The following is a 20146-nucleotide window of genomic DNA, read 5'->3' as shown; positions in this document are numbered from 1 at the left end:
GGGCAGTTAAAAAAAAAATCTATATTGTTTTCTACTTCCTGGTGCCCAATAGCTCCACAGTGATGGACATCTGCATGTTGTTATTATCTTCATGAAATAGAGATACTCTCGACCTATTACTGCACATGTTGGGACAATCAGGAATGTGTCCTGTATTTATGGAAGACAACTATCAGGTGACTTCTGAGCTGTTGCAACTACAGTTGCAGTCGCTGTGAATGTTGCGTTGCGCTACACAACCAATCCACAGTCAACCGTCAGCAGCATGTCAGCACTGTTACCATTGTTAGCGCTGTTAGCTGCTAGCTAGGCAATCCCTCTAGAATAGATATTCTGCTTAGAGAACCTTTAAGAACTCAAATTGCAGTTCATTATTATCATCTTTATTATAAGGATATTTGTTATTAATTGATTACATCGTCTTAATTCTTGGAATACTGATGATACACTTTAAAGCAAAGCACATAGAGCTCAGTGGTTTAATGCTAATAGGCACAACATTTATTATGTAGACACAATTGTTGGATCTGTATTTCCTTTTAAAACATACTTAACATACTTGCCTTGACACACAACTACACATCTTAAAGCATAAATGAGTTCATCTCCTCATTATTATGCAAATCAATGCAGCAAGGTATTCCAAGATCCCATCAGATCTAGATTTCCCCTCTGATACTGCGATCTGTAAAAGTCAGTGGCTCTGCCCTTTAAATCCATCTCAATTTCATATCACCTACAGCGTGTGCTGCTAGAATTCCTGAGTCTCACAGCCGTTCCCTTCTTATCTATGGCTCCATTCAGAAGCAGAGTGCCTGGCTTCATGCAGGAGCTGCAGCGTTATTATCATTAAAGACAAGAACCTCTAAATCACTCTAAAAATACACTGCAGTCAGGCAGACTGGGCTGATAGCAGGATGCCCTGGCCGCCTGCCGGATCTTGACAGATCGGCCCGACTGTTGGTGGAGCGGAGCCCCCTCTGCTGCACCACATAACCCCCATCCCCTTCCTTCTGTCACTTTCATCACCTGCAGGTATGCTGTAGGCAGTCGTAGCAATGTGACACCATTGAGGCAAAAGATAGACGCCTGTCAGCGTTCTTGAGACGGAGAATATTCCATTGATGTCAGCGTTTTGTGCAACAGCGCCTGAGTGCAGTTATTCCTGCGTGTACACAACAATGATACGCCGAGAATGAAAATGTGATATTGGCAATGTTTCTATTTAGCAATGTTTTTCCCTCTGAAGTACAGAAAAAGTCTTCATTAGTGCCAGCAAAACTGGAAACAACGTCGCCCTGTTCTCTCTCGTTTACAGTATAATCCAAAGGATGTACAATATCATTCATCATTTACATGTTTAGAAATGTTGTTCATTGAGGTTTACAGTCGAAACATCCTTTTATTTTGAAGGCGTTCAACTAACTAAGCTAAACTACACAAAAAACAATGATTTGAAGGACTGATACTGAAAGAAGACAGAGCATAATCATCTCATGTTCAGTTGAATTTACAAGTTATTTAGCCGCGTAAATGTCTTCCAATTATTGCTTCACACAGTCCATGTTGTTCGAGCTACTGTTGGGTGTTTTAAATCTGTGATATGTGACATTTATAAGAATCCCCATGTCGTACTTTAATCACAGTTTTGGAAACGGGAATTGTTCTTAACAAATATCTGGTTGTGGTTCAGTTTTAATATTTGTAACAACTTATCCACCGACACTTGGTTCTCATTTATTCATCATGTGTAATTTCAGCTGCAACTTCAAAAGAGAATCTTAATTTGCAGTTAACTTGAGTTTCTCTCAGTGTGATGTGGAGTTTGTTCTCCCAACCTTGAGAAGTTCAGCTCACTTTCAAGTATGGATATAACCTTGTGATCACAATTCTTCTCTTTGTCCCTTTTCTACACAATCTTTTCATCTGCCCCTCCTTCTGCGACCTAACCATCTGTTTGTGCTCGTTTATCACTGTCTTGCTGTGTTTTTCCCTTCAAACATGCAAGAATACTCCTTTCACCCTGAGGAAGGTGTATTTCTCTGTTGCTGAGCATCTCTCCCTGCAAAATCTCTTTTCTTCCCCCCCGTTAATCTGGCTCCACTCTGCCTTTACCCATCTCCAGTCCCCATATCTGGGCATGTATTGTTTCACTGCCCTTCTTGTAAACACAACACTCTCTGTTGCTACTGTTCCACCATCTTTCCTGCATCTGAGTGCTGTGCAGCCCTTTCATACGACTGCATCAAATAACGCTGAGTTGGCACTCCCGAAAGGTGAGTTTATGGTTGCCAGGCATTGCTGCTTATCTGGGACAAATTGGCCAGGATGAGATTTATATATTGTGGGAATTATCGCCACACACACACACACGCACATGCACATGCACACACACACACACACACAGACAGCCTCTGCTGAAAACTCTCAATCTAACACTCCTCCTCTCTTAACATAGATACACGGTCGCTCATTTCATTTGATTGAAGTCACACCACACACACACACACACACACACTTCACCTGAACTCACACTCTCCGACTTCCTCTCTCCATCTATCAGAATCTCACACTCACACCTCCCTGCCTCCCCCCCCACCTCCACCATCTCCCTTAAGCTTCCTGTGCCAGTTTCATTAGACAACTTAGAGCTTTCAGAGCTCTCTGGTATGAATTCACACGAGGCAGGAAAACATCATGTCATTATTCCGTCTCCATTCTCTCTGTCTTGTAAACTGTCGGCTCTGGGAGAGTGGGGGACGATGGAGAGTTCAGGTGTGTGTGTGTCTGTCAGAGAAGATGGTTACGTAAGTTTGTTTTAGTCTACACATGTTGCACGATTTCATTTGTTTTTGAACAAGATGAGAATGGAAGAAAGTGTAGGGATGATGTGTGGATGTACACGGGGAGTGTTTGTAGTTACGACATGCGTGTGCTTTTATTTGCCTTTGTGTTAGTGTGTGAGTGCGTAAGAGATCAGCCGGATCGGATTCAGACGCCTGGCTGCAAGAGAACATTTCTCACACTGATTTGGAGCATTTCCAGGACTACCTCTCTCGTATTCACGTTACACCTTTCTAGTAGCCTCTGTGATTCTGCTCCCGACCTCCTCCTCCATCCCATCCTACTGACGCCCTCTGCACAACCTTCTGCACCATTAACTCCTCTTCCTTCTGCCTACAGTAACATGCAACACAACTTTAACTGTGAAGCTGAGCAGACATTCTGCAGAGACGAGCACTATTTTCTTCATGGAGTGTCGTTCAGTTGAGAATTCTTAATAGTCCACAAGCAATGTACAGTTTTCATGGAGACTACAAGAGAGTAGTTTGAATGGAATCATTTCACAATGAGGTGCATTATCCCGAATAACCAGGACAATGTTTCATGCAAAATATACTGCTGATGATTTACTTAAATGTCATTTTCAGTGTTGTGACTGGAATTTCATTCCCCTCCATCGTATTGGGCAAACATCATCACAAATGGATATCTAATGAACTAAGCAAATAAAACCAAAACGATTAAACACGGCTATATACTAGAGGTAAGTCAGAAAACAGACTTTCTACTAATTAGTTTGTCCCTTTACATCGATATAACACAAACCTTGACATATGGTTATGAAACAGTGGTCACCCTCTGCACATATCAGCTCAGCTGCCCGCTCAGATTACTGTAAACAATGAAGTCTGCCGGACAAACTGTGTAACACGGACATTATTTTGGGTATCTGTAAGAAAACCAGCCGTTTGCCGGGCTCCAATATAAAACACATTGGCTCTTATCGTTATTTTTTAATCATGGAAACAACTTTTATCTACAAGAAATGTTATCGTTTGTGCCACCATGTTAGACCGAGTCAAATTAAAGAGTAGTAGCACTCGCTGTTCACAGCCTGCTACTTGGATCGCAGGCTTCTCCTCCTCTGTTGCTCCAGGTCCACTGTGGCATTTCAGCCCGTTTTGTAATGAGCCCAGCAGCGATAAACAAAGCCAACCCCAGGTCAATTCAGACCCGTCTGGCTGGCAGTGGACCACTGGTTACCAACTTATTTGGCGTCGGACTGAAACATCTGCTGTGTTTTCTGCCCACAGAGGGTTCAGACTGGGCTTTCTGCTCAACATGAGCTCCCTGAATAAACCCCAGCCTGAATGCCCGTCTCCAGGCCCGGTGCCAGAGGCCCCAAGTCTGCACAGGTTTTACAGTAGAGTCACTTGATGGCATTCACTTCTCTGTACAAAGAAAAGGAAACATAACTTTTCAGCAAACTGCGACACGTGGAGCTTGTGTTAAAGCTATTTGTGAAGAATGTAAAAGATGGGGAGTTGAAGCATCACAAGGAGTTCAACTTACTTCTGAGTCTCAGAGCCACGTGTGGTAGTAGGTCTACATTATATACAATCGTTGTAGCTATGTGTTCAACTAAATGCAAGTGCTAAAAAGGCCAAACTGGGATTAGACTGAATCACACAGCACGAATCCACAGGCTGTATGGACTGTGAGTAAATCCCTATAACACTCACACCACTGCTGTACAGTGATGCATATAGTGCATCTTCTATGGTAATGTAGTTATTCACTGTAGAGTCTTTCTTGAACACAGAGGTGTAATAAATCTCCTCCACACCTCTCACTCACAGAATAAAGAGGCGGTGCCTTTAAAACAAAGGCTACAAACAAAGAACAGCGCTGCATTGAGGCAATATTGGATTTACTGATTACTGTGTGATGAAGCATCTTGATATATCTCACAACACCACAGTACTTATTGATATTAGGATATAAAATGATCATGTATCATGATAGATTTTATTCAACACAATCCGAGAATGATTTTCTTTTTGTTGTTTTAAAAGCAAAGATAAAATAGCAAAAAGAAACATTATCGCAAATGGAGATTTTAACAAAGCACTCATCTGTGTGTCATCAACAGAACATCATGTACTGCTTCAAGTTAACAATCAACAACAAGGACACAGGGAAAACATCATTCTACAAAGAGTATTTTTCCTGATGCACATAATAATAAAAAAGCCATCTAAATGATCCATCTGCCCAACTTTGAGCGAGGATGTGTGGGCTTTGAGCTGCTAACGGGGGAAGTAATTGCCCTTCTTGTTTACCTTTGTACACTCTGTGTTACTGCGATCTAGTCTTTGAAATGTCCAATTTGTGCAACCCTCACATGTAGCGGGTCGGCTTAGATTAAATCTAGTGTGAGATGTTAAAAGTAAGTCTATGTAGCCGACGGATTAAAAGACAGTAACTTGATCAAAGTCATTTGGGAGAAACGGGGAAAGTTGGACAAGATGTAAAGTGTGAGTGATGAAGGGGAGGAGGTGGGGGCTTAATGCACTCACTAGTTTAGCCAGAGAAAGATCAGCAAATCCTTCAAAACCCAACAGTATAATACAGAACTCTGTTTACAGCAATTGATCAGAGCCAAATGGAAAACCAAGCCGAGAATGGATCACTGTTGTAGTCAACCAATGTCGGGGTAGTTTTTCTCCATCCATCTTCCTCTTGTCTAATGTTTTGATATGCTAATCCTCCCGTTAAATCACCTATGTTCTCTCTTTACGATGGTGTGTTTCCTTTCTCTCAAGTGTTCTAGCTTTCTGTGTTTGGGCCCAAATTCCTCTCGCTCTCTTTTCTCTCTGTCCCCCACTGACATGTGTTAACAGCCATTTTCTTTTTGACCCAGTGAGATGAGCATGGCTAACAGTTCAATGTCCGGTCTATTCTCATTCTATTTCTCTTGGTGTGACATCAACATCAAGCAGGCAGGAAGACCAACCTGGTGAACAAGGGACAGCTTTCCACTGCCACGGCTCAGCTCTCTTGAGTTTTGTCAATATTAATAGCAACCCTAACAGCCTCAGAGTTATGTAGAGCTGCATTGTGGGTAATAGTTCCAAAGTGACTACAATTATTCAGTGGCACTACTTTGTAGATAGCAGCTTTTATCATGATCTGGTCACATAGACTGAACAATAACAAAAACTAAAACCTGTGGGTATGAACTTACAAGGTAATGTTTTTCAAAAAACTTTCCCTTTTTTCTGCTGTTTGAAGAGCTTATGCACATTCTTGCTGGACTCAGCAGCAGGCAAATCCTCCTGTTTCCTCCTGTCCAATTTGGCACCGGCAGCCCTGCTGAATGTTTAATCTGAAAGGAAAGCGGGGAGTAAGGGAGGGCCAAGTCGAATAGTACTAAAGGAAATTTTGACGTCTTGTTGGGACCAGAATTCAATTCTCTCCTTAGTCTCTTTTTGCTCAGCAAATGTGCCAACCAAAGTCTGCAGAGACAGAAATAATGCAGGAGCCTAACCCAACCACATTGGAGATATACCAGTTACAGCTAACGGGAGCAGATCAGGCCTGAACTCGGCTCAGAGATTTCTAATGGCATGAATACTATTAAAAACTTTAATAATTGTCTAAGGCTCACATTGTGTAAGTTTCAAATAATATGGGTCCAATTTGCCTAAAGGCATACCACATTTAAAATATTCTCTATGTGTCGAAACTTTCATTATGATGAACAATACCTAAAGAATGGGACCTGTAACTTTTTTTATTCTTTAGTCTTAAACACATCATTACACGGTGCTGAGATATATTATTATTATGCATATTTAAAGACTGTATATATTAAAAAGTCAATTGGAGCCCCTCACACAATCAGTACAGCATATTACACCCTCCAGCCTATCCTCTGTCTATCCTTGAGGAAGAGCAACTGAGGAGGGATCCCTCGTTAAGTACAGACAGATATGAAATAAATGTTTTGAATACGTACATAAATGTGCACCGTTGCCTGAAATCAAGGACTGATTATTGCGAAAAATCTGCACAAATCTGGCTCCATAAATTCTGGGCTAGATTGGAAAGCTTAGCAAGCATTGCAACAGTAACTAAGGGTCAATTTAATACCAGCCTTCTCTCGTACAGAAAGCAGCTTTGGGCCTTCAGGCAATCGTTTTAAAGTGATCATCTGTAAACCCTCTCTTCCCACTCCACCCCTGCACAGTCATGAAGACACCTCAGGCCGAGAAGAAGAAGAAAAAAGGGCTGAAAGCTCAATGTGTGGTCCCTTTCAAGCGTGTCATTGTTTTCAGTTTAGTAGCATGTCGCTTTGTATCTCGTCCAACGAGGGAAATCATAGCATTCATTAAGTAGATATTAAACAGAGAAACAAAATGTTGCCATTAGAGGCGAAGGCGCACGTTTGTATAGTGGGAGAAATCAGGGGGTGACTGGGGAGCTGTGGCTACGAGTTATAAATATGAAAGAGATTAGGAAACGTCAAGCTTCATCAAGCCAACATCCCCGAAGGTTGTTGGAAAACTTAAATAGATCATGTGGTAGATTTTCCAACGACACGTTTCTTTAAGCAAACATCCAATAAATTAACTAGTAGTATTGAAAAACTCGAAGACATCCAAATAAAGAAAGACTTTTACGTCGGGTGATAGTGCACAGTGGAACCGGTCAATGACTTAAGAGACAAATGTCTTGAATGTGGATCATAAAAACAATAGCTTCAGTGCTTACTGGAATCCACCGTGATAAAAACAAACTCTAATGGAACTGTAAAGTGCTTTGGATAAAAACAAAATCGAGCTGACGGCATGCGGTATTCATAAAGTTTAAGATAATCACTGAAGAAGTACTCTATGGTTACTGTCTGCAGGTTATTTAAGATCTTGCCTTGCAATCAATCCCTCCTGGCCATGCACACAGTGAGCACTTTCAATATAAACTAATATACTTGTGCTTGAGACAATTGGCACATCTTGGCTTTTAAAATGTCACTGCACTGCTGGTTGCATAGAAACAGATCGACACCTCAGAGTCTCTGCAGACTCCAGATTTATATACGTTGTCTCACTCCCTCTTTGCCCCCCCCCCCCCATGTCATAACACCTGCATTAAGTGAGAGAAATTGACTCTTCCCATCCAACTCACTAAGTATTTTGCTTCAAGTGTATTCACTTTACCTCAGAATAGTCTGAATGCTTAGGCCTAACAGCTTAACAGCCACTTTGAGGAGCTTCAGAAGGAGGTTTACAAACTGACCACGTACACCAAGAGAAGCACCGTGACGTGACTGGACATGAAGCGATCATTAGATTCCATGTTCTGTGCAGCCCGTTGGGATGTTGTTCTGCTGAGCAGCAGAGGAGACGCTTACAATACTTTTGCTGTGCCAAATGAACCAATTTGTCTACTATCCAATGGACAATAGACAACATTTCACTGACTTAGCTGTTTTTGCAGTAACATAGCTGATTGGGCCATGCATTAGGTGCTGCATTTGTACTGATTACACTCCAATAGTTGTACCAGTCTATTCCATTTGTCAGTTCACATGCTATATTGGTTTGGTTTATTTGAAGCTATTATTCTGCACTTAAAGGTTTGTACCTATTTGAAGATAATGTACCTGCAAGATTCTTGCTGTTCGGAGTTGTATCCTCATGATTGTTTGCACATTTTGTAAGTCGCTTTGGACAAAAGCGTCAGCTAAATGAACTGTAATGTAAACACACGGTGGTTCAAGATTACCTGAATGATTTAATTTCTGTTTCATTGGTCTTCACTAGCATGGGTGCATTGCCACGGTGCCCCTATGCAACACTTTTCCAGGATGCAATGCACTGTTTAACCCTGGGAGCCATTGATGTGAAACATGACCTAGATGCTGAAATAAAAAATAAAAAAAAGAGTAAAGCTTCATGGCTGTGAGCGGAGTTCTGACTTCATGGTTATCACGACATCCACATGTACCTTGCAGAGGTATTGCAAGAAGGAATATATATCCAGTAGCTCCACAGAAGATTACACTCCTCGGTGTCTATTGATTAGAAAAGCTGGGAATCAAAGCCGTATTTAATCTGGTATTGTGGTTTTGTGGGGTCCTTGATGAGGCATTATCCCAAACAGAATCTATATTGAGCTTCATCACCAGAGCAGAGTTTTGTAGATCAAACATGAAAACAGAGTATTTCTGCTCTGATCCAACTGCGATAGAACGACAGCGGGTCCAAATGAGTAAAGATGCTAAAAAACAACATTCATTAAGAACATATGGAGGACATTTTAATTACATAAGAGCATTTCTGACTACTTTTACTTGAAACTGAGTGTAAACTGACCACATGTCTCTATGGGGAACATAATGATGATGCACAACCAAAGTTATCTTATAATGGGCCGAGCAGGTGCCAGTGCTCCAGTACGGAGCCAACAACGGGGCCAGGTGTCCAAACCTCAGCCCATTTTCACATCAACTACATCACTTCCTACCTAACAAGCCTCGAGGCAAATGCCTGAGGCAGTTTGTAATATCACTTACTGCGAGCATGTCAAACTGCCTGGGGGAGAAAGCCATGTGGATGAGAAGTGAGGGATTCTCCACTTGCAAATTTAGATTAAAATCATCAGACTGCAAGCTTTCAGGGAAACTAATAAAGCAGTAAAAGTCACTAGGTTAAGTGTGCAGGGCAGGCCTCAGACTCACCAGTGGACTCCCTCGTGTGCAGACGAGATTAAATCAACTACAACACCTCCAATCAGGTGACTGTGGAGAGAAACAACTCTAGAATCTAACAACACTCCGGATCCACTATTGTTGACTGAAAAATATGTATATATTGAGAATAACAATCGTGAAAAAGGGGGATTCATGCTTTATTTAGTGCCGTCTAAACTACTGCAACTCTCATTGAAAATAGGAGGAAGCTTAGGTTTGTAAACGTAAACCACTCTGACCACAGAGGGACGGAGAGACGGTGGTGTGGACTTACACTCGCACTGAAATCGTGATCAATGTAAAGTGACCTTCGTCCCCTGAGAGCATTTTCCTGCAAACACCGAGGACTTTGTTTGAAGATCAGAGATTGTGCCGTCCCATCTCCAATAAACAAGGCGACTTCAGCTGCCCGTGAAGGCCGGGCCTTGGCTTTGACTGACCCACAACTTCAATAAGGGTCAAATGCTTTCAGGCTGAATCAATGGAGGCTGATGTTCCTCATTCAATTACCAATGGGTATTCTTACCCTGTGTCTGTGTGTGTGTGTGTGTGTGTGTGTGTGTGTGTGTGTGTGTGTGTGTGTGTGTGTGTGTGTGTGTGTGTGTGTGTGTGTGTGTGTGAGAGACAGAAAGAGGGATGAATAGAGTTGTCCATCATCTGACTGAAGAGGCTAACTGCTGAGGACAGAGTTACTATGATCAAAGCCACAAAAAGCAGTGATGCAGCTGACAGTGTGTGATGGTGGATAGTTCAGACGCGTAGTTTATGAGGGCGGCAACTAACGTTTCTTTTCATTATTCATTAAATCGGCTGGTTATTTTCTCAAATAATTCACTTTACGTTTACGGATGTCTAACAGTTGAACACCCAAAGATATTTTATCTACTATCGTGTGTGACAAAGACGAGCTGGAAATCCCTACAGTCGCTGAAAAGAATAATCGATTATTAAAATAGTTACAGATTAATCTCCTCTCGATCGACTCCATAGCGTACAGTAGTGTATACAGTAGATGCCAGTGCTTCTCGGTATATTCCACTTACAAACATACATGTTGAAGCACTTTCTGTACGTGTTATTTTCATGGAGGTGCTTTCGTTTCTGCTCTTGCTACTGTTTGTTGCTTCTTTAAATGATAATATTAATGAATATGATGCAGTAAAAAGATTTATTCTAAAACATTGCAGGTAGAGAACAATATGCAAAAAAACATTCTTGGCCTTATGTCCTGGAGTTCTTCTTCCTTTCTTCCTGTTTTGAAAACATCATCCATGTCTTTACCAATAACTCCCTCTAAGGGTGTGTGTGTGTGTGTCAAATCAAATCAAATCAAATTTATTTGTATAGCCCAATATCACAAATTATACATTTGTCTCAGTGTGCTTTACAGACTGTACAGGTTACGACATCCTCTGTCCTTAGACCCTCGCATCGCACAAGGAAAAACTTCCTAAAAGAAACCCCAAAATTAAAAGGGAAAAAATGGAAGAAACCTCAGGGAGAGCAACTGAGGAGGGATCCCTCTCCCAGGACGGACAGACGTGCAATAGATGTCGTGTGTACAGGATAAACAACATAGTACAAATACAACATTTGACAGAAATTATGTTGTGTTGGAAAAAAAAGAAATAGAAAGTTTGGATGAATCCAGGAAAATGTCAATAAGGCTTCCCGGTGTCCAGCAGGACCAGGTCAGCAGGCGCTGTCACGATTCATGATCCTGACGTAAACTTTATCAGTGGCAACCTGCCACATGAGAGACAGAAACTCTGGTGATGATACCCCGGATGGTGAGTTAGTAACATACATTTACATAAATGCATACAGATAGAGAGGGAGAAGAAGAGAGAGGGAGAGAAGGAAGAGAGCAGGGAGGTGTCCCCCGGCAGTCTAAGCCTATAGCAGCATAACTAGGGGCTGATCCAGGGCAAACCTGAGCCAGCCCTAACTATAAGCTTTATCAAAAAGGAAAGTCTTTAGCCTACTCTTAAATGTGGAGAGTGTGTCTGCCTCCCGAACACAAACTGGAAGCTGGTTCCACTGGAGAGGAGCTTGATAGCTGAAGGCTCTGGCTCCCATTGTACTCTTAGAGACTCTAGGAACCACAAGTAACCCTGCAGTCTGGGAGCGTAATGCTCTAGTTGGTTTATAAGGTACTATGAGATCTTTAAGATATGCTGGAGCCTGACCATTAATTGATTTGTAAGTCAGGAGAAGGATTTTGAATTCTATTCTGTATTTTACCGGGAGCCAGTGCAGAGCAGCTAATACAGGAGTAATATGATCCCGTTTCCTTGTTCTAGTCAATACACGTGCCGCTGCATTTTGAATCAACTGAAGAGTCTTAAGCGACTTTTTGGGACAACCTGATAACAATGAGTTGCAGTAATCCAGCCTTGAAGTAACAAATGCATGGACTAGTTTTTCTGCATCATTTTGAGACAGGATGTGTCTTATTTTTGCAATGTTACGTAGATGAAAGAAGGCAGTCCTTGAGATTTGTTTTATGTGGGAGTTAAACGACAGATCTTGATCAAAGATGACGCCAAGATTCCTTACAGTGGTGCTGGAGGCCAAGTTAATGCCATCCAGAGCTTCTATGTCATTAGAAAATGCGTTTCGGAGGCGTTTAGGACCAAGTATAATAACTTCAGTTTTGTCTGTGTTTAACATCAAAAAGTTGCTAGACATCCAAGTTTTTATGTCCTTGAGGCATGCTTGAAGTTTAGCCAATTGATTGGTTTCATCTGGTTTAATTGATAGATATAATTGGGTATCATCCGCATAACAATGAAAGTTTATAGAGTGGTTCCTTATAATATTGCCCAAAGGAAGCATATATAAGGTGAATAGAATCGGTCCAAGTACAGAACCCTGCGGAACTCCAAGACTGACTTTGGCTGTCATGGAGGATTTATCGTTAACAAGTACAAATTGAGATCGCTCAGATAAATAGGACTTGAACCAGCTTAGTGCGGTTCCTTTTATGTGTGTGCGTGTGTGTGTGTGTGTGTGTGGTCACATCGAGCCACCTAGTAAAGATATATACATTAGATGGAGCTGGACTAGTCACATGGAGAAGAAGAATGTTTTGGCCGTGTCATTTTAACCTGACAGTAACCTAAATAGATGATACAAAGCAAAGGGGTGATGCTAGTCCGTCACACAACGGCAGTTTGATTAGTGACATGTTGTCAAGATATTGTTGCCATAGAAACGGACCAAGCGCAGAAGCGCTGGGGTGCGCTTCATCCCTCTTCATTTCTGCCAGAGGAAAATGCTATTTCAGACGCGTGCCCTAAGGTAGCGTGCATGTCTGACACTCCTTGAAGCGTGCTTATCTTAACCTAGCTCAAACTGCATTTCCTTTACAAGGCCAGGGGTTATCCTTGTTTGAACCGCTTACCCTCAAGACAAAGGCTGTGTTTGTATCTGTACTCATAATCCGCTCCACTCATTCTCCACAGAAGGAAGAATAAAAACAGGGCCAGGCAGTGAACTCAAGGTTATTGGAGCCTGGTGCCACAATGAGAGCCCAGGTCCTCTTGTTACCATTCTGGCCTCTACTTTTCTCTTCGGACAGATGAAGGCTGAGCTGAGCTGCACGGAGCAAGCACACACAGCTTTGTCCTTTGTGTCTTTAACAACTTCACGGAAGTGATTTTTAATAGAGGCAAATTGTACGCAAACATCTGTGTTTTCAATGCTCGTGTCCGGCAGGGAGACCGGACAACACTGTACCAGCAAAAGGAAATCTTTACGCATTTCGCTTCAGTCCCTGAGGTCAGCTTTATAATGCAAGTTACAATGTGCATGTGACTTTACCATCAAAGTGTATTGCAGTAGGGTTCACCTTAAATGACAAAACATCAAAGTGATTTAAATCCACAATTCACAGACGATCAGCAATCACTGTCTCTATCCAACCACTCAGCCTGTGTGTGTGTGTATGTGTGTGTGTGTGTGTGTGTGTCTTTGGTGCAAGCTGTCAATGCTCCCAATAGTTACAGTAACACAGCAACAAGAGTCTGCTGCATCTCCAATATATTGCTTTTGATTTTCTGTGCTACTCTCTCTTCCAAGACACACACACACACACACACAAACACATAATCAATACAGCCAAGTTGTGTAGGAGGACAGGATATGCCTCATCAATAATGGAAGTCTGTTTTGTGAAGAGTGTGAGGCTTGATTTTTGCCTTGTGTTTCGCTTGTGTTTTACTGGCCACCCTGTGACTAATAACCTGCAGATACCCAAACTCAATCATTACAAGGAGGCAGGAGAAAACACTCACACTAAGACATGCTGCAGATAAACAGTCAACACACCCAAGAACAGCAACAAATGGAAACACACATACAGCATCTAGCTACCATTTAGAAGCAGCTCATAAAATAACGCAGATGCCTCCAGCCAAGTTTTCAGACGGAACATTCCAATTTGACACAAAAGCCTCACAAGCATGCATCCTCTCTTACTCTCTTACTCTCACACACACACACACACACACACACACACACACACACACACACACACAAAACAACCAAAATCAACATTTACACGCTTATATTCACACTGAGCAAAGACCCCTATAGGATGTCGGGCATATCCACCACCATTTTTCAGAATTTTTGATAACAAATGCTTCTATTGATATGTATATTGATCATAATTTAAATAGAGGTTAAAATAACTCTCTCAGTCATATGAGAGGAATAATATACAAAGGCAAAAGATGCCTGCAGCACACACAGCCATTTATATCCAGCTATTGCTCATGTTTATTAATATTATCTTTATAAAGCTGGGACTGTGGGCTGTAGATCGCTGGATATTCTTCCACGGTTTTTATCCAAAGTGACAGCTACAAGACTACAGAGGGAGACATGATACCTCCTGACAAGAGATGAGGTTGTACTGGCAGAGTAGGCCAAGGAGACAATCAAGTGTGAAAATATTAAATTCTGCTTTACTGGAGTATTGGCCAAATAGACACCAGATAAAATGCTGGGAAAAGGTCAGTGGTGTAGTCGAGTGTGGTGTGTCTACCGGTGACTATGTGTACAGTTAGGAGTGCAAGTTTAAAAACAAAACGGAGGAACCATTCATAGAAAACAGCTCTACAGCACTAGAGGTCTCAAACTGCACAGGGCCTGTGTGACGCTCCTTTCTGCGTCACATACAGTCTTTATCTCACTGGTTTTTGAAAGGTCGGCTGCAACCGAAGTCAAAGTTGAAATAGTTTGAACTTTGAGAGTAGCGCTCGGTGGCAATTTTGAATCATGTTTGGAGGACACCCTTGGTCCACACTCGCTTTAAACTAATTTATATGATATTTATAGTCTAGTTTTCCAATTTAATCTAAAAACTTGTGTGTGTGAAATGTGTGATTTTGTGAAAACTTGCAAATGTGCAACAACAAGTCCAAGTTGTGTGACCTCTGCAATCACAGATGGCAGCTGCAGGAAACCAAGAAACAGCCTCCAAAACACAAATCACAGATGATGAAAGGCCGCATTGCACTGACCTCTCTGTGGAAAAAACAACCACTGCCAATGGCAACGTTTCTCTCGCTACAAATAGGAATTTCCCTTATGACTGGACCCTGACAAATGCATTACAAAGTGTTTTTACTCCTACTGGTTAATACAACATTTTACTGGGTAATGTGAAATATTACCAGTACTTCAAATGCATTTGTATTCATCTGGTATGTCAGTGATGTGTGTTTTCTGCTTGTGGTTTCCATGATCTCGTGCAAACACTATTCCCAAAGTGATATGCATGCTGCCAGAGGCATTATCACATTGTGAACGAGGGAAAAGACAGGGTGTGTGTGTGAGAAAGAGGGAGTGTGTATATAAGCATGTATCCATGTCTGATTTAACTGTCAATGCACACAGACAGCAATGGGGGGGAAAGGGGTCTGTGTGGCTTACCAAAGATATTTGTGGAATGTCCTTTCTTGGCGAGGGGCTTCAGCTCGTTGTGACCCCAGCCGTACTGTCTGTAGCTGTCCCATGCATGCTTCATCATCTGAAAAAATTAAAATGACAACAAAACAGCATATTAGAAGATGTGAAGTCTCCTGATCTTGCAAAGCAATGGTGTAAAGTCAGAGCAATAAATCCTGCAGCTCACATGATTGTACCTCCAGATAATCGCTCGGCAAAGATAATTGGATAATGATGTTTAAATTTGCATCATAATTTTACTTAACGTTGATATGATTAGGACTTTTGGCATAATGTGATTTCAGTTACAACAGCTGTTAATCAGTCAAGCTGTCACTAAAACCAGTTAAGGCACCAACAACAACATACTTCAGAACAAAAAACTATTATATGGTTTTGTTTCTCAATCATCAAGATGAATAAAAGTAACCTCCTCTGTTTGAAGCCATTTAATTAGATTTAGACCTTTGTTTTCTTTCAATAGTAAACCGAGTCGCACCTCAGGGCACAGCTATTAATGAATATATTAATCAATCAACTGCTCCATGTCTTGCATACATGATCATGTAAAATGAGACTCCTCTTGCCACTGACAACTGAACCCAATTAATGGTAGAAAATGAAGACACAAGAACAAACACATCCCTAGGAAAAAAAGAAATCACCAACCCCTCCCCGCCCACCAAACACAAACAATCACTGGTGGTTAAACAGGGCTGAAGGGAGAGCATGACCTCAAATACTTTAATCTGGAAGATGATGGTCCTGAATCAAAGTTCGCTGTTTTGCCCACAGCGTGACGTAAAGACATGTCTGCCTTCTACAGTAAACAGTAATCTCCACAAACACAAAGGTATGACAGACATGTTGAATATCTCTCTCTCTCTCCATTTTATTTTAGTGCATTACTTTCTCTGTATCTGTAGAGATTTGTCTACCGGATATAACTAAATAATATTTTTTCATACAAGGCTGAAAGAGATCTGCTCTTGGAGGATAAGAAGCAGCAAAAGATTGTGCGATGAGCCCTTACATGGAGGCTGATGCTGAAAAGAGGCGCTGCAGGGCAAACCGAGAAGATGACACAGGCATGAAGAGGAAAAAGTGCCAGCATTTAGTGCTGCTCTTTCAATTTCAAACCTTTTTTCCTCCTCTACAGCCCTTACTCAAGTGGCATCGACAACCTCAGAAAAGTACATTTCCTGTCTATGTGGTCGTGTCAGTCACTGTCTGTTGCCATGGGCATCTGTTGATTTCCTTCTCTATGTTGTTTGTCTACCAAGCAGCTTTCCTATCTGTCCATCTGCCTGCCTCTCCACGCCTGTCAGCTCGTCACATCATTTCTCTAATGACCTTGATGATGTTGCCCTCTAATATTTGATCATTATTTGGCTTCTGTCCTTTTCATGCTTGAAAGTCCTGAAATAGGATCCGTCTCTATGAAGCTCCTGCTCAACTTTTTACAACAAAGTCGTTCCCTTTTTATTTATTTGTTTTTAAATCAGTCATTCATTACTGGATAATAAACTAATCGTTAGTTGTAGCCCTAATAGTGAGAGATTCCTGAGAGCGCAGTGTAAGAGGAATTCTGTGTGTGCTGCACGAGGTAGGAACTAAACAAGCCATCAGCAACACAGGCTTGTGCACTATATCAGATACCAGGAAGTAGCCGATCAGCCACCATGTATTTCTCTGCTACCAAGCTATGCCCGTTTCCCTTCCTGCCAGCATTGCCTGCTTGCCTCTTTATGCCACCATGCGAGGATCAGTATCCAGATCCTCCTCCATCCCTCTCTCCTTGGAACAGGCAGGCAGCCAAGCTAATAAAGACAAGGGCCAGGAACGTCATTGTGTTCTTGGCCTCATGGCTTTCCATGACGCACTCCATGCACACACACCAAGGATTATAAATCAAATTAATACACACCGTGACATGGACACTTAAGTGTGGGCTGGCTCCCTGTGATCTGTGTTGATTGGATGCTTCATCAAATTTTGATTGGCCCATATGCCAAAGAATAGCACAACAGTGCAGGGTGCTCGACAATTGTTGACAAACCGCTTATTTAAAAAAGGACCTTGGAATACTAATTGGACATTAAGCTACAAAATTCTGTGTGATTGATTCTGACAACTACCTCTTGCCATCACAGCATCTTGGGAGCCACAAGGAAAAGAGGGGAACAATTGGTGCGCATTGGCCGAGGTGAAGAACAATTAGAACTAAACCTCATCGGCAGAGACTGCAAAATTGGCTGCAGAGGCGGTACAGAAAAACATTTTTGTAATCTCTCTGACAAGGAAAGTTAAAACGGCAATCAATATGTCTAATATGACACTGAATAACTGGCTCTGTGTGATATCTAAAAGGTCACCAGTAGTGCCAAAATCATAGACAATTATCCCCCAGCTCTATTTTAGCTAATTGACTGCTGTCTAAGTTTCGCAACCTGCTGTGTGGTTAAATGTGAGCAGTTATGAAACTCTGTTAAATGATGCATCTTTGTGTTCAGCACAGATACAAGCCATAAACAAATTAAAGTGCTATCCAAGTGTTACCCTGAGACTATGTCCATCTTTTCAAGTGGCTTATGTTACCATACCTGCCCAAATAAAGTATCCCAAACCACTATGTTAAGTTCACTCACAGCTATTAATTAAGATCTAGTTGGTATTTTAGCAACAAAAGTTAATATCTTGGCTCAAGGCAATAAAAAAGTAAGGACTTCATTATTTTATTATTGTAAAATGATCTAACCCAACTGGCAAATTGTTACCTTTGGAAAGAAGGTCACGTTTTCCATTAGGTTTGCCCGTTTGTCAGCGGGATTATGGAAAAACAACTGGCCTGATTTTCATTAAACTTGGTGAAAGGCTGAAGCGTTGGCCGAGGAAGAACCCATTACATTTTGGTGCGGATCCGACTCGCAGGTCGGATACACGCTTTATTTTTCACTTATTGGAACAGGCCTGGCGGAGGCGCTCTCAGAATGCCCTTCTAGTTTTGATTATTTCAGGGAATACTTTTACATTCAATTACTTGCTAGCAAAGGGCTGCATTCACAGTGTAGGAATAACTTAATATGCATTGTTTTTGGTTGTGAGCCTGTCAAATGCCTAAGCCCACTCTCACTCAACTGCCTCTTTTCCTATACTATAATCATGTTTTTACATGATTAGCTGACCCAAAAAGCATGACAGTTACTTAGTGTTGGTATTCTGCAGAAAATGATTCCCTTTGAATGGTTTCCAACCTGCTGAGGAACAGTACTTTAGAAAATGTAGCAGCGTCCATGAGACTGTCTCATAAAATAAGTACAGAAAGGATATTTGCAGTTAATAAACCATCTTCCACCCACATCATGTCAAAGGTCCTGCATCCCAAACGTTCACTCTGTGCCCCGCTGGCTTCTCCGTCACACAGCCATTACTCCCAGTGACTCTTGGTGGTGGTTGGTCCTCTTGTCAGTTAGTGCTCACTTTGAATTACTACATCTGTGACTGTGGAGCATGACGACAACCAGCAGCTTGTGGTGTAGGATGAAGAGAGCCTGTTCAACCCTTACAACTCCAAAGTTACAGTCAGGCGCACACAGTCTGTTCCTTTGCATGATTCATCATCTTTTCTGTGACAGCTGCTTGGTAAGGCTGGGAGTCACTGTAATCCTTTCCACAAATATACCATTTATAATACATCCTTTTGAAAATATATTCGTCCTCAATTCACATCCTTTATTACCTATATTAATTAGGCAGTGCAGTAAAATACCCTTTTTACTTCATATCAGGACTCAATGTGAAAATGCATTGGATCCTGTATAATGATAATTCATTCAACAAAGGGCATTTAAGGCTTTCAGTTTATTAAGTTTACATGCACAAAATATGAGTTTGTTCCCCTAGAAACGTCAATACTAAGCAGTTTACATGGCTAATGTGAATTGTCCACTAATGTTGCAGTTTACATGCAGCCAGACGCTGATTAACGTAAAACTCCCCCATGACATACTTCCTTTGGCTACGCCCTTTAAATAACGTAAATTTCTTGTTGTTAGTAATGTTTAAAGGTAGATGCGTGCCATGTGCAGCAAACTGCGCTAAAAACCCAGTTGAGACGTATATTCCGAATGCGCTTTATACACGTCTAAAGAATTCTAAACCAGAATATTATCGGCATATCCCACGTCATAATCGTATATCAGAATATCCAAACAGAATATGCTGTTTACATGACCAGTATCAAGTTCGGAACATTGTCATATTGAGAAGAGATACTGGAATATCTAGTGGAACAACTACTACTATTTTTACGCCAACAGTCTAACATCCTGCAGCAGCATCCTGGCCGCAAGTCTTAAAAACAACATTAGTACCCGTCAAATTACACAACTTCAAGTGGGTCATTATTACATATAGGATTTAATCAGCCTTATTTGCTAGTATCATTACCTTACAGTTAATACCATTAGGAATTTGTCTCCATTTTCATCTGTCATTCTAAGGCCGGGCCCCCATGCAACTTTGGAGGTGACCCCAGAGACGCATGTTGCATCATCATCAATCAATATACTTCTCTCAATCGTGCCTGTCCCCAGTTCAAACACATACATACACACTCACATGTTGTATCTGTGTCTGAGGACCATC

The 20146-nt window shown here is 41.6% G+C and overlaps 1 protein-coding gene across 1 annotated transcript in view; it reads right to left on the bottom strand.

Annotated features, from left to right (window-relative positions):
* man1a2 (mannosidase, alpha, class 1A, member 2) overlaps window positions 1-20146 on the bottom strand; it is a 101169-nt gene that overhangs the window by 50641 nt on the left and 30382 nt on the right. The window contains 1 exon segment of the mRNA XM_029458691.1: window positions 15485-15581. Within this exon segment, the coding sequence (XP_029314551.1) occupies window positions 15485-15581 (97 nt within the window).

The sequence above is a fragment of the Cottoperca gobio genome, chromosome 21 (genome assembly GCF_900634415.1).
Source record: "Cottoperca gobio chromosome 21, fCotGob3.1, whole genome shotgun sequence".
Taxonomy (NCBI): Eukaryota; Metazoa; Chordata; class Actinopteri; order Perciformes; family Bovichtidae; genus Cottoperca; species Cottoperca gobio.
Note: the sequence above shows the minus strand (reverse complement) of the source record. Positions and strands in the feature narration are given on the sequence as shown.